This window comes from Rhipicephalus microplus, chromosome X, assembly GCF_043290135.1.
Source record: "Rhipicephalus microplus isolate Deutch F79 chromosome X, USDA_Rmic, whole genome shotgun sequence".
NCBI classification, from domain to species: Eukaryota; Metazoa; Arthropoda; class Arachnida; order Ixodida; family Ixodidae; genus Rhipicephalus; species Rhipicephalus microplus.
In genome coordinates this window covers 353,512,745-353,528,368 of record NC_134710.1, presented here as the reverse complement: position 1 = coordinate 353,528,368, position 15,624 = coordinate 353,512,745, and the positions used below count along the sequence as shown (strand labels likewise).

The following is a 15,624-nucleotide window of genomic DNA, read 5'->3' as shown; positions in this document are numbered from 1 at the left end:
TAGCACCACTTTGAAAGTGACCTTTATTATTTGTAGAGACGCCACACGGTACTCAGTGAAGAGGTATAAGGTATGGCCTCCGAGATTTCTCGTATTCGCAAAGATCCCGGAGCAATACTTTACGTTTTCGTTGAATGCCATTTGGTAACGCTACAAACAACTACGCTCAAAGCGAAAGTTACTCTATTTTACTTCCAATTTCAAGTAACTTTTTGTAGCAATACGAGCCAACTGAACTTAGCTTTAAGAAACAGAGATAAGCATTAGAACGACAACAGCTTACGCCAAAAATAATAAAAAAGTCAACACCTTCAGTTGTGATTTGAAGTTTGGACTTTCAAGTGGGAGCGAGCAATGTGCCTCTAAGTTACTTTGGTGGAGCCGCACACCACTAGTAAAATGACAACAGATTGCATACTACCGATTGCAGTGCCAAAGCGGGTAGACCTTGTTTGGGCTTCACTTTTAGTACATTGGTGTGGCGGCCGTTTCAAGCACTCCCATGGTTTTCGTGCACTTCAGCCAAAATTATTGTTTTGCTAGCTTTTTTAATTTTTTTTATCAGATCTTACCTCAGGAATCGTCTGAATATAGCAATCCCTGCGACCATGGCACGATTCTGCTTTTGCTTGGTAAGCGCGTAGTTCAGTAGATAGCCACTGCAAAAGAAGATCAAGACCCAATGGAGTATCCATTAACTTCTTTTTAAGAAAAAAAATCGCCTTGGTATATATATGTGGCCCACGCTGCAATTACAAAGGAAATAGTTTCCCGTATGAGTATACTGTGAAGCTTCATCTTACTTATAGCCTACTGTATTCTATGAAAAAGTTGGAACAGAAATCACCTTGCAGTGTTTACCCTGTGAATCATGAGGAAAAATAATGTGAAAGAGGGCCTTTTTGGCTTTAACAGATTGCAAAACAAAGCATGAAATTATCGAACACCAGCTGTCGAATAGCTCCTACTGCTATAGTTCACAGCAGGGTACAGAAAAGCGATAGAAAAACTGTATGATAAGTATGCAGAAAAGTTTCCAAGTCAATTCAATGTTGATGAGTACTAATTAGGGCAGCATTTACCTATGCATTAAATTGTGTAGTACTCAAATATATGAGTATTTAAAAACACATCACTAAAGTCCTGATTTACATTGTGGATATTATCTCTAACATCGAGAATGTTCGGAACTCATGTTTTTTCCTTAGCCCTTCCGAAACTAAACTCTTCCACTGCAATCTTGTTCAAATGCTCAAGGAATTAAAAAATACATGCAGCTTGCCTCATAAAGAAAAATGTGTCGACTGCCATGAAGGCTGCTGTTATAATCGGTGACTCCCAGCTTTCGAATATGTACAGAGCATTAACCAGCCTCGCTGAAAATAAAACGAACAAAAAGCAAGAGTAATTCAAGAAGGTGCATGTTTGAGCTAGTTGATCATCCACTCTTGCTTCTTTAGCCTAAACTAGAAAGAATAAATATGAAAGAACAAGATACGCAAAAGTGTTCATTTCTAAGTTAAATTTTATCGTGGAGACATAAATTAGCGCTTGCGTCACTCGTTAACGCTTGTGCGAGTCGTGTTCGTTCATCCGTAGCCTCTAGAGTTTGCGCTAAAAGAGCGTAAACATATTGTATCACAAATTCACAAAATTTCATTTTTTCATTTTAACATTGATTACTCAAAAGAAATGGTTAGAAAGTTTTTAACAAGAAAAAAGATATAAAGAGTCCTATTGTTTTCATTTGATTCGTCCTGTGCAAGACTACTGCTGGTTAATTCGTGGCATGGTTATGTCACAGCTGTAGATAAGTAACAAATAAACCTAGAATGAAATACAAAATCTAGAACTCCTGTTCTATGTAAAAGTTCTGAGAGCTAAAATAAATATTCAAGATATTTTGAAGTATTACTATTACGAAAATACCGCTGAAAAGCTTAGAGAAATGCTGTAGGAAGTTAGTTTCAATACATATTGTTCCTGCTAGCGCTAACTGTGCATAGAAGTGCACCAATGTGAACATGGAATATGGTGATAGTGCTTTACAGTCTGTTCTGGACTTGCCCACTTTACCCCTATATATCAGGAAGTTGGTCTCTTTTCTTGGGTAATTATGCATTGTAAGCGACTCAGCCATAAATACCATACTGCCCCAAATTTCCTCGCATCTGTGTCAGCTGGTTTTTCCTCTGTTATTCATATACCTCCGTGAAACTTTAAAGGAACTCTATTAAAATGAGGATTCAGCCCAAACCACAGAGTTCTAAGAGTACTTTTTGTACCGTTACGCCCAATGTGTAAGCACAAACTTTACAATAACTGGGACATAACCCACGTTAAAGTGGTAGTTGGCTTGTTAGTACGTTAGGGTGGGCGCGTCTGATTTAGAGGCGCATGTATTACAAAGCCAACCATATCCGGAGAAAGCCGAGGTGACACTCAAACAGGCATTGGAGAATTTATTTCGTGGAAAGGGCGAATACGTGGATTTCGAAGCTGATACTGGAGCTTATATGTCACGTTCACATCCACAGAGGCGTAAAGGCCATTCACATACGTAAATTCCCACAACGTAAGTTGGGATTGCCAGCTTTTATGTTTAGCATAACTTCATTTTCAGGACATTTTGCTTTTCATTGGTCTGCTGTTTTTGCTCTAGAAAATTTTTTAACTTCTCCAACCTTATGTTATCATCTCCGCTGTTGTGGCATTTGACGTGATTTTTGATACAAAAGGTGTACACTGAGCTACAACGTGGCTGGCGACATTCTAGAGTATCCCGTATATTTTCAAATTAGTCCAAGGCGAGAAATGACGTGACAATTTCAATGGAGAGCAGTTTTGGATACATCGATGGGACGCGAGCATGGTATTCCTGGCTGTCTTTGTGGAGTTCGTCAGCACTGTGTGGGACTGCACAGAGCTGTACAGTCGAAAACTTTCTTTTTGAACGACTCATACTTGCTGCCTGAGGGACATCCTCTGTATATTGTTCAGACAAACAAGAAAGTATGTATGCTCTTTCTACTTTCATAACACTGAGAAGTGAACCAGGGCTCTTCATAGAGTTAGTCAGTGTAGAATGTGCCTGGTACAAAAAACACTATTAATATGGTGTGCAAAAGTTTGTGGAATAAATACCATCAATATGTTAGGGATATAAGTTGTATTCAAATCTTTCTATAATGTGTTCCAGACACTGCCACGAAAGCATAAAAATTGAATGATTGTATGAGTGGGACTAAAGCAGGACTGACGAGTGAGCAGAACTATCTGCGGTAGTGGTTGGAATATGTTAAAATTTCAAGTGCTTCTGGAGGCTTTTAGAGATATTTAGAATGGTTAAAAGAGATGTTAGCAGAGCGACAATTAAAATCAGGGATGAATTCCTTTCACTAAAGTTTTTCAATCATCTCACATACAAAATTCAGATATGCGATAGCTCTGCAAATTTAACAGAATTGCTACATCAATGCTTATAAAGCTGTCTGAAATTTTTGTGTCTTAAGTGTTGAAGATCGAGCGAGTTCGTTAGCCTTACATGAAACAAACCAGGGCCTGACGGTAAAGAAGGAATGGCCGAGCCAACCAACACAAAAGGACGGAGTGGTCTCGCGTTAGTCAATATGGCAGTTTTTTTTTTCTTTTAGCTATGCGCTTGCACAGTTCAAGTCGAAGATCTAACACGTGAGCCTGAGCAAGACACAGTACCTGCGACAAATTTTCTATGAAAGATCAAAAACACGGACTATTTATGTTGCAAGAGTGCTACTGAGTACAAAAATACAAATGAATTTGCAACTCAACAAAAAAAAAATCTCGCTGATATAATTCTTACATATGTTTTCATCGATTGCTTGATAAGAATGACCTAGACATATCCAGAATATGCTCAAGAAGCGGAGGCCGTGCACAAACTTGTAGCGCTGGGTCTCTGGACGGTTGTTGTTGACTTGCAGTATGATGCAGCTATTCTTCACGACCGAGAACGCAGTGATGCACTTGTAATAAATGTCTGGAAAAAGAAAAATTATAGAGCTTTAGAGGAAGTGTAGCTATCTACTAGCATTTGTTACATACGTTTAACAGATATTCCGGAACACAGACTGAGAAGGTTTCTGTGGATACATATTGGGAATGACATCACGAGGTATTAGATTTTTTATCTTGAGAATAATGTGTGAGTATATTATGCCGTGATTGCGAAGGAAGCAGATGATTTTGGGGGGAGATACTATGAAATGTATTCAACAGCATATGTAAGGCCCCTAACCATCAATCAGTGCACCAGTTAGTAATGCGAAATGTCAGAATACTTATGGTATCGAAGATGAAGTATGACCAGATGCCTAAGTGACTTCAAGAGGCGGCAATATGACGTATTCTTGTCATGGGAATGTGAAAAATGTGCCCGTACATTATACAGCATCTCTTATACACAGTATATCAAAATACGAAAACACTTGATGGTCAGACATAGGATGTGATTTCAACGTCCATTAGATGTGGGACGCACAACCATTCTGTAAAATACTTCTCTGATCAGGTTCGTAAACACAAGGTAGCCAGGCTTTGCAGGTGACTAATAAATTTGCTTGTCGACAAATGAGAATGTAGTGAAAGGGTGTCAACGCGTACTGTTCATCATGCCGGAAGAGGTCTTACTGAGACAAGATAAAACTAATAATAATGCCATTCCAGCCAAGCCTGTTTCTCTTATAATCACATATTTATTTATATGTGGGGTTTAACATCCCAAATATATGATATGATTATGAGACGTTGTAGTCGATGGTTCCGGAAATTTTGACCCCCTGAGAATAACCACATATGTATGTATGTATGTATGTATGTATGTATGTATGTATGCATGTATGTATGTATGTATGTATGTATGTATGTATGTATGTATGTATGTATGTATGTATGTATGTTGATTTGATTGATTTGTGGGGTTTATCGTCCCAAAACCACCATATGATTATGAGAGACGCCGTAGTGGAGGGCTCCGGGAATTTCGACCACCTGGGGTTTTTTAACGTGCACCCAAATCTGAGCACACGGGCCTACAACATTTCCGCCTCCATCGGAAATGCAGCCGCCGCAGCCGGGATTCAAGCCCGCGACCTGCCGGTCAGCAGCCGAGTACCCTAGCCACTAGACCACCGCGGCGGGGCTATGTATGTATGTATGTATGTATGTATGTATGTATATATGTATGTATGTATGCATGCATGCATGCATGCATGTATGTATGTATGTATGTATGTATGTATGTATGTATGTATGTATGTATGTATGTATGTATGTATGTATGTATGTATGTATGTATGTATGTATGTATATGTGCACCCGTGTAGTATGTAATCATGCCTCTCTTTGCATACTTCGAGGAGAATTCTGAGGGCGGGGATGCCGCGATGCATTCGTTACTCCACAACAAACTTATTGCGAGTTACACGAAGAGTAGGAGTGCGATAATCAAGGTTAACAGTGGAAGTGCCTCAGACTGGTTGGCCGACGTTTCGATAGGAGGACCTATCTTTTTGAAAGGCACCGTGTCATCCTTGGTGTGTTATGACGTCACCACTAACCCCTTTAAGACTAGCAAGCCAAGGATGATTCCGCACCTTTGAAAAAAATAGGTCCTCCAAAAAAATATCGGCCAGCCAGTCAGAGGCACTTCCACTGTTCACCCTGACTATCCCACTGCGTTGTTTCCATCTGTCTGCTTCCTTCTAGATTTAGGAAGAGAAGGAGGATCTCGAGAACGTAGGAGTATGACATAAATGACCGAATAACTGTACAAATTTCAATGTCGGGGCGTTTTCTAAGGTGAAAAAGCAGTCATGTAAAAGGACAGGTCGGTGGGGGGGGGGGGGGGGGAGGGAAAGGTGCCTTTTTTGTATACCCATTCAGTTCGCGGTAAGGCAGGCGTTAGCTTCGATGTTAGTTGCATTGTGATAGGCAACTAACAATGTGTTGGTGACAAAAATAAAAAAAAAACCTAAGAAGGCTCCCCTTTTGCTTCATTAAAGAAGAGTAACATCGCTCTATTTAAAGAAATATAGTGAAAAATTTATTGCTGCATTTTAGTCTGATCCATCCGATGTTTTTTCAAGTGCGTATTATGTGTGACAAATGATTTCTTTGCTATATGTACCTAGTTGGAGCTTGCCCGCCATGGTGGCCTAGTGGCTAAGATACTCGGCCGCTGACCCACAGGTCACGGGATCGAATCTCGGCTGCGGCAGCTGCTTTTTCGATGAAGGTGAGAATGCTGTAGACCCGCGTGCTGATATTTTGTTGCATGTTCAGGAACACCAGGTGGTGGCAATTTCCGGACCCCTTCACTACAGCGTATAATCCTATGATGGTTTTGGGACGTTAAACCCCACATATCAATAAATCAAGCTTCCCTGAAACCATTGGTCTTCCATTCACCACCTATTGCATTGATTTTATGTGTAACTTTACTTAGTAGAGTGTTTTAGTGAAATGTAATTTGAAGAAAAAAACGATATATTTTCATTACCATAAAGTTCACTGCAACAAAATATTGTCGAAACGATAGTTCACAATTTGCCCCAGTGGAGCAGTGTATATAGTTTCCAGCTTCTGTCCCGGACGTAGCGGGATCAATTCTGGCCACGGTGGTCACAATTCGCAGCAGACAAAATTCCAAAGCCAAATTTATTGTGTGATGTGAGAGAGGATTGAAGAGCTCTGGTTGTCGAAATTTCCCGAGCCTTTCAATACAGCGTCTTTCATAACCACATGGTTGTTTTGGGACGTAAGACCTGAGATGATATTTTTACTGAATTTTACTTTACATGACCCTTCTAAATTGTTATATTCCACGATCACACAGTAAAATGATTATTAGGATTTTACGTGCCGGAACAACAATATAAATATGAGGACGCCATAGCGGAGGGCTTCAGAACTGTCAATTTTGTGGTGTTCTCTAACATTTACCTGAATTTTAATAAATGGGCCTCTGCTAGTTTGCCATAATCAAAATGCAACCTACAGGGATGTGTTTGATACCGGGACTTTAGGTCTGTAGCCGAGTACCATAATCAGCGTAGCTATATAATGGCTCACTAGTGCATGTTGGCCTCGGAGTTTATTAACAACTTTTTATAACCGCTGATTGCACCTAATATTTATTGATAAAAATACTTTGTGAGAAAAATAAGGCATAAAAATAGATTTCATTGCGTAGGAACTCTTCGGCAAGTGACTCGGCAAATTTGCCTGTCCATCCATCGATACATAACACGTTTTGCTCCAAAAAGAAAACTTACAGGAATACGGGTGTTGTGTTCTTCCTTAGAAAATCCCGCTCAGAAACTTAGAGCCCCAGCCACTGCTCTAAACGACACCGTTACCGAGCGCACATATCATTGACCCGCTTGTGTCTCTAACGGTGATGTACACGTGACAAGAAAGTGTGTTCACGTGGTGGCGAGGATCGCACACTCTGGTGAGCAGGGTATTTAAAAGGGCGGACGAGCGCTCAAGTGCAGCAATGCTGTGCATACGGCTGTAACGTGGTGGCAGGAACAATAAATGGACGTTCAGCTTTCTTTTGAACTAGTTTGCGCATTATTGAACACATGTTTTGTTTGCGCGCACGAATGAGACTACAGGGACGAAAAAACACGGACGAAGGAGATTACACGAAAGAGAGTTGAAGTTGAGTACACGAAGGAGAGGCCGAAGGAGAGTTGAGGTTTTGTGCCCGTCATGTGTACCCTCCCTTCTTTCGTGTTTTCTCGCACAACCCAAATATGTGCTCATTAAATTTCAGTAAGATTGAACAACTGGATGCACAATAGTATACGCGCAAGTATTACGGGCCTTGCTTATCTCCATTTGTTCTTTCCGTAATTTTAAAAAGCCAAATAAACACAGCAAAAAAAATGGCCGCAGCTTCCCGAGAGGAAACACTGGTTAACATGCGGAGCATATATGTTGAACTGCGATAAATGTGGTTTCTAATTTGCGACATGCGTATGTGTTATGAGTGAACACGAGTGAACACACACGCACGTATGCTGCAAACACGATGTTTATTGATGAGACGCTTTGGCTATTTTGAGCAAGACGGCTTTACGGTCCGTAAAGTGAAAGGTGAGTGGGTCTGGTTGCAGTGGTCGAAGGTCGAAATTTGCAAAGACGTGGTCGATGCACGTCCCACGAACCGAGGTCAGATGATGTTTGCCGTCGTGCGCTGCTCGATTCAGCGAGTACGGCGACTCCATTTAGTCAACCTCCCAGTCGTCCTTGATGACGTCGACGTTGAAGTCAGTTTATTTAATACAGTTTATTCAGAATTGAAATACAAGTGATACAAGTGCATGTGTTATGTACAAGTGTACAAGTACAGAAGGAGGTCTCAAAGTCGCGAGACTGTGAGTGAGATCTCCTCTAAAATTATACATGAGAGATACAACGCAATAGTAAAGAGTGGTAAGGAAGTCGCCAACTATCACGAAGGGTCGTCGTTGCGGTCATTGTTTCAGGTATTCTTCCACGGCTTCGTCGACGTACTTCTCCACGGCGGCACGCGATAGGATGGGCGCGATGTACATCGTCATGACGTCGATTCCGCAGAATCGAGATCGGCCTCGCAGCGTAGACGCTTGCACGCGGCTTCACCGTCTGGATTCTCTTGCCGATGCTTACGCCTCGCAGCGGTTTCGCGTTCTCGAAGCTGGGAATCGTCCGCTGTACGTTGACTTATTGCAGCTGCTTCGCGTTGGGGATCCTCCGCTCGACGCTGACGTCTTCCACCTGCTTCACGTTCTCGGAGCTCGGGATCTTCCGCTCGACGCCGACGTTAGCGTACCGCAATGCGAGCTCTTGTCAGCGCGGCCTTGTTCATGGACGAAGTGTATTCGGAATTACTTGCGGTTCCGCCAACACATTGGCTGGCGCTATTAGAAGGGACGTCAGTAAGTGTGTTTGTGGATTCGTTAGCGTACATTTTCACCAGCGACATCGGACGTGGAGTGACTGCACAAACCAGCCGACGAAGGGCGGCGCGCCCCGACATTCAGTTATTGATAGCGAGCGCCGGCCCCGGCCTGCGCATGCGCACGTTAGCATACAGCTGGCGCACGTAAAACTGAAGGCCGCGTGGCGCGCGGTGGGAAGAAGCAATCGCAGCGTCCGCTGTGTTGAGAGGAGGAAGGGATGCACAGATGGCTGGCGGAGGAGGAGGGGAGGCTGCGGACGGTGACGGCGCATGACCAGCCCGTAATATAAGATGCTCCACAAGTAAAAAAAAAACTAGCCCCATATAAGTAGACACATAAGAAAGTGGCACAATTGCCATGGAGCTCTTGATGACTCGTGTGGATAGAACCTCGCACATATTTCAGAGTGACTTCGATCTCAATAACTCTTTCTAAGCTGCCGATTTTGAGTAATTTCGATTTCGGTATACACTTTGATTTAGGGCAGATGGCAAATGAATCAGCCAAAATATTTTATGGAAAGCCTGTTATGGCGGAGGCTTGCCACGTGTCGTGCTTATACAATGTGTCATAGTTATCATCATAAACCACCCGCTCAGTCACGGCCAGAGCACTGCGTAAAGCTGGTACCGAGATAAGCTTAAATGTGTTACCCCTAATCGGTGCTTGCCACACGTGTATTCGCTTATTAAATTTTAATAGACCACAGTGGTGAGCAAAGGGATTTACCCAAGTTCTGTGGTACATGCGCTCTACAAGAATTTTACAGTAGAGATGTTATATCCGACAAGTGAAAAAAGATAGAAGGTGACAGATTGACTCTATAGAGAAAAAGACTGAAATAACAAAAAATGTGGCTGATCTTGCTTTTAAAGAATCAGTATAACACAAATGTGAAACATGTCTTCACAGAGGTACTTGAACGTCTTTTGTGCATTGTTTTGTCACAAGAGCAAGGACATCAATGCCATAGACTCAAATGGCAAAGTCATGCATCGAACGACAACCAGCTCGAAACATCGAGCGCACACCTCGAGCAGAAAGTACGCATGAAATGGGCATACACTAGACGTGCTTAGGCTAGCAGCTTTCAAAGATGGACACTTAAAGCGCACTATTCCCACAGAAAGACTGGTGAAACGAACGCGAAAGTAAAGACAAAGCAAGCGCGAGCAACTATCGCGATTCTTACTTCATCATGTCTGAGCAGAGGCCTCCTTTCGTAAACTTGGCCGCAGTAGCGAGCGAACCAACCTTCGGGCTCTCCTCAATCACGAGTCTGATAAGTACGTGCGCAGGAGAGGCCACGCTCCGTAGAGTCGGCACTCGCAAAACGCTGGAGGCGACGACCATGAGAGCGTGCCCATCGCGAGACCTTCGGGCCATCCGGGTAGTGATAAGAAAAGCGAGCAGAAGTTGCAGAGCTCTGAGGGCAACCAAACATTATATAGTGGTTATATATTGCTTGACCTTAGTCATTTTGATCACGTATTATGCTCCGTGGTCTAGCGGTTAGCGCCGTGCGGCCTGAATGGAGATGTCGCTGGTTCAACGCCCCACGACAGAACCTTTAATTGTTGTCTTTTTCGTTGCAATCTGTTAGTATACATATTACAACGTGATATTCGTGACGGAAGTACGCCAACGAAGACATGGTGGTCCGCGGCATAAAACACTTTCGTGTTAAGCAGAAAGCAATGAAAAAAAAATGTCGGAGAAAAAAGACGTAGAGAGAAAGCATTAAAAAGAGACTAAAAAAAGAAGGCAAAAGACAGCATGCATAGCCATGTGTAGTTCGGTATAGAAAGGGTTGGCAATAAAAAGTGGTCAGAGCGTGAAAGCTATAGTGCAAACTTCGTGCAAACTTATTCAAATGACCTGGACGCTCCTCTACTCTAATTAGTGGACAGAGCTAAAGTCCATTAAGACATTGGATGTTAGGTTGGAGAACAACGCATTCCAATTTTCGCAGTCCGGTTTTATTTTGCTTGAGTAATTCCAGAACACTAAACAGAATAAAAAGTATTTACCTACAATCTTCCTATTGTCTTACGTTTATTTCGTTGCAAAACACGGACGAAGTGATGGGTACTTTCGAATGAAGTGATAAAGTAGGGTGGCCAGTTTGGGCTGGGGGGATTATAGTGTTTCATGTCACAAACGACTAGGACTATTAGAAATGTCATAGTGGGCAGAATCCTGATAATTTTGACTCCCAGGGGATCTTTTGCGTAAAGCGATATCGCGCATTTCAAGGGTTTTTAGCATTTCAGGCCCATCGAAATGCGAACGCCGCCACTGGGATCGAGTCTGAGCCTTTCAGATCAGCAGCCGAGCGCCATAACCACTTGGCTACCGCGGTGGCTTTCACGGGTAGCTATTTGAAGTAGGTTGCCTTCTTCATATTATCTTTATTCAGTGTCCTCACTGCTTTAAAGATAGGTAATGAGCCTCCAGCTTCAGCAACAACTCAATTAAGGCATCAAGAGATTTCACTTTTTACTTACCATTTTTGTGTTTATCATCCCCGGTTTTGGTGAACAGCTCAAACATTGTTGCAACAGCAATAACAGCTGCGAGGATAGTCAAGAATGATCTGAAAGGGAATGCAGAGAGTTGTGTTTACATACTTAGTAGGGCATACAAGATAGCTATTTATTGAGGCCAACTTTGTCAGCCTTGAGATTGCAAAATGTTTGAAATTAATCCCCGAAGTTTAAAGTATAATAGAAACCACGTGTTCTTAGAACTTACATAATGCCGGCTTGAACGCTGTTTACGCCTTCAGTTTTATTTGTCACACAGTCCTTGACAGTGATTTTCAGCGCAGTTCCTGCCACTGCAATTGTTAAAATAAAAGGATTAATTTGGGTTGCATCAGGCATTTCATATTAGACAAACAATTTTCGCATCAATAAAGCAGTATGCAGTATTTTATTTAGGCAGTTGATGCACATGCTTTTGCAGTGATTATTTTGTCTATATGCATAAATTGTTGCCGCGCACGCATCACGGTCTATCAGAACTATTTGCTAGACGGTTTTTTCTTCAAATTCTCAGGTCATCCTGACGTGTCATGGTACTTTGGCGTAACACCCATGTAGCATGGTATTCTCAAAAGGCAACAAAATCTACCAGGGCTTCAAGTATTGTGGACGACGGTGTGTGGAGGTCTGTTGCTTAGCCTGGAGAGCTTAAAACAATTCATAGGACATATGATAATAAACAATGAATGAAAGCTCCAGTAAAAAGGATAGCAGAATGTGATGGTAGTGAGTGCGGGCCTATTGAGAACTGTATTTTTTGTACCACTTCATGTTGTCTTCGTTTAGGTCATCTCCACGAATGTCAATAATACCACAAGGTTATTGTAAGCATCTGTTGTTTATTGACTGAAAATCAACATACTTATGATTATGACAGGCGCCGTAGAAGAGGGCTCCAAAAATTTTGGCCACCTGGGCTTATTTAACGTGCACCTAAATTTAAATACAGGGTAAACGAAGCAAAAAAAGAACAAAAGACGTTTTGAACGAATGAATTCGAGTAAACTCTTTCGTGCTAATTACAAGGACCTCAAATATTTTCGCTTCCAACAAAATTGCAGCGGCCGAAGCCGAGATTTATTCCTGCAAATTTCGGGCGAGCTGTCGAGGACCTTAAACATTAGACCACCGCGACAGGGTGGCAACACTGTGTTAAAAAGGGGTAGAAATAAATAAACTACTATGACTACTATACGGTTGGTCATGTTGGTCACGTCGTTCAATTAATACATGTTCGATATCAAATATTGAACAGTAGTGGGTTATTATTCAAAATTTGCATTGTAATTTGGTAATTAGTTATGTCTGTATGGAAACTGCTGAATGACACAGAGGCAATGATTTCTTGACGGCATTACCAGTCCGATGACTGGAAAAGATGGTCTGTTCTATTGGCGAAGGTCGGATGTGGCTGACTAGGGAATTACATGATAAAAAATGGTGGGCGTAAAAATTTAGGAATAAATACACGTGACCACGTGTGCCTCGGCTTTTTAATGCCAATGCTTTTCTTAGTCGGGCTATGTCAGGCATCTGGCGTTGTCCGTGGCGGCGTCCGTGCTCAGGCAGCTGTTATCTCTCTGCTGTCACTCCCTCTCACCTAGCAACAGCTGCGGGAACACGCGCTTATTATAGCCCCTAGCAATCGGAGTATGTGGTGCGAGAGAGTGTAGGAGAGGGTAAGTGCCGTGCTTCACCACTCCTTCTCTCAACGTTCGCTATCTCTTTTCTCAGCGCCCCACTTTCCCACCCTCCGTTAAGGCTTCACTCTCGCTGGCTGGGTGCCTCTCAAGAACATGCGGAAATGTGTGCTTGAGACTCTGCTGTGAAACACCAACGCAGCGCCAAGAACGCTGTTGGTTTTTTCCCTTCATAGTACTTTTTAACCACGCAATGCACGCTAGGTACTAGAGTTTGAAACTTATACTGCGTTTCTCGTGACACAATAGACAGTTATAGTTTAATGTTAGCGTGATAGCGTAGGTTAAGGGAGTGACGTTACCGTGCAGCAAACGTTCGTTGTAAGCAGCGTCTTATAATTTAGCGAAATAACGCTTACGTAGTTTACGTGCCCCCCCCCCCCCAGTGGGCTGGTGGCGCCACCTATTATATGGTTAATAAGTTAAACAGTGAAAATGAAAATAAAACGAGAATGTTTGCCTATGCCACAGCACGAAGCATTGTTAGAAGTTTATTTTTGTGATAAACGTAAATAAATTCTAACCACGTACAAGACGCGAAAACATCTACGTTGCCGATTTGTTTACATTGATCTTGTAGTTAGGCCTAGGCGCATTCAAAATGAGGAGCTATCTCAAAAACTACGCCAACTTATCCGTAATACTCAGTCATCGAAGCTAACTGAAGGCAAGCGAAGCCACTTTGAACAGTCGTTTGCTGCGAACAAGGTGAATCTTTCAACAACTACGCCGAAATCACTTCGAAGCGGGCGTCCGAGAGCGCCGCCATGTTTACGTACATTACGTGCACCTACGCTACCTTAGATCTGAAATATACTGCGCGTACGGTAGGCGGTACACGTAACGTACGTATCTGCGCATGCGCACTTCAATTACGGTATCACGGTAAGATCGGTATACTATAACTCTCTAATAACGCCACGTGTGGCCAACGGCGCTATTTACTGCCCAGTGTAAGGCAAAACAACAATCTTTTTCCAATGCTCGGCTCTCACATGCGAAACGCCGTAATAGACGCTACGCAATGCATTCGCAATTCCTCACGATTCTCTTCGGAGAGTTGGGGAAGTTTTGTGATATGTTAAGTGACGTATAAAATGTTTCTTGTGTTCATTGCGTCAATGTACATGTTCTTACTCGTACTTTACTGAAATATACGCGCCGATGTGCCACTTGACGTCTTGCCGCTCAGCAAGTGAGCCATTGTCGTTTACAAGGAAGACGTACTGCCATTGCTACAACACAAGCTCGTGCTCATTCAAGACTGCAAAATTCCTTTTTGACAGCGTAACAGTACATGAAGATTCTCAGGTATATTAGGAGCGTGGTGACACCCGGCTAGCTTACTGAGGCTCTTGTGAAAACTCCTTTAGCCTACTAGTCGTAAAATCTAGGAGAACTTACCCTAATTCTTTTGTTAAATTACGTGTTGTGGAGCTGCACCTAATTATGCTGTCTTTTAAAGAAGATAGTCGTTCTTGGGGACCTTCGACGCAAAAACTTTTTCTGTCTGTCTCTACATTTGTCTGTTTCTCCGCCTTTACCGCGAACTGGGTACTCTAAACAGCGCCAGCAGATACCCCGAACGGCTGATCCCATCCGTAGCGACCACCAATGTTGCTCAAGAATCAGCGTTAATACGTGTGCGATTGTCAGTTAAAAATCAATTATTGCACATATCTGAGGCACCATAACAATACCTATATATTCTGAATGTTCGTCTTTTACTAGAAAAGGCATACATAAGTAATACTAAGGACCGTAGCACTTATCACGCTGCGCTGGCCATCCAACGCTTGCACGAAAAGCCGAGTGTTTCCAACGCTTCGCTAAAACGAGACGGTGGTGGCACCTACCCGTCGCCTTGAGTTCTACACTTTATCACCTCTGAGGCGGGCGCGTACACCCATCTCAGAGCCACGCGCTTTGTTGTTGAAAAAAAAAACTGCCAGATGGTGGTCATGTCTCACGTGTGACGTAACTTGATGCGCTCGTTCGCCTCCGCTGCACGCTCGAGGCACTCTAACGCAGCGCCTCCAGAATACCATTCACCAATTTTCTTGAGCAGAACATCAAGCAAATGTTTTGTTCACTCTCTCCACATGCAAGACTATGGTCTTTCGACGGCATTTGCAGATTAAATGCAGACACGGGCCAATTTTTTCCTTCTATTTCCCTTAGAAATTCACGTTTATGTTTGCTGCAGTAGGTAGCAACTGAAGCGTGTTTAAAGCAAAAAAAAGAAAGGCAATATAGGTATCAGAAGTGACAATAAAGATAAAGCCCCCAAACTGATGCAGTAGTTTATTCCCCAGGTCCTTTTAATTGGAAAAGTGGGCATTCCTATGCGTCACTTTGTTGAAGCATCGCGGGTCTATTCAATGACGA

General features: G+C 42.7%; 1 protein-coding gene across 1 annotated transcript in view; it reads right to left on the bottom strand.

Moving 5' to 3' along the window:
* LOC119161144 (nose resistant to fluoxetine protein 6) overlaps positions 1-15,624 on the bottom strand; it is a 111,106-nt gene that overhangs the window by 70,113 nt on the left and 25,369 nt on the right. Inside the window, exons 5-9 of the mRNA XM_037413496.2 lie at positions 11,745-11,829; positions 11,498-11,586; positions 3,842-4,018; positions 1,283-1,376; positions 573-659 (exon numbers count right to left, since the gene is read on the bottom strand). Of these exons, the coding sequence (XP_037269393.1) occupies positions 573-659; positions 1,283-1,376; positions 3,842-4,018; positions 11,498-11,586; positions 11,745-11,829 (532 nt within the window). The remainder of the gene's footprint in view (positions 1-572; positions 660-1,282; positions 1,377-3,841; positions 4,019-11,497; positions 11,587-11,744; positions 11,830-15,624) is intronic.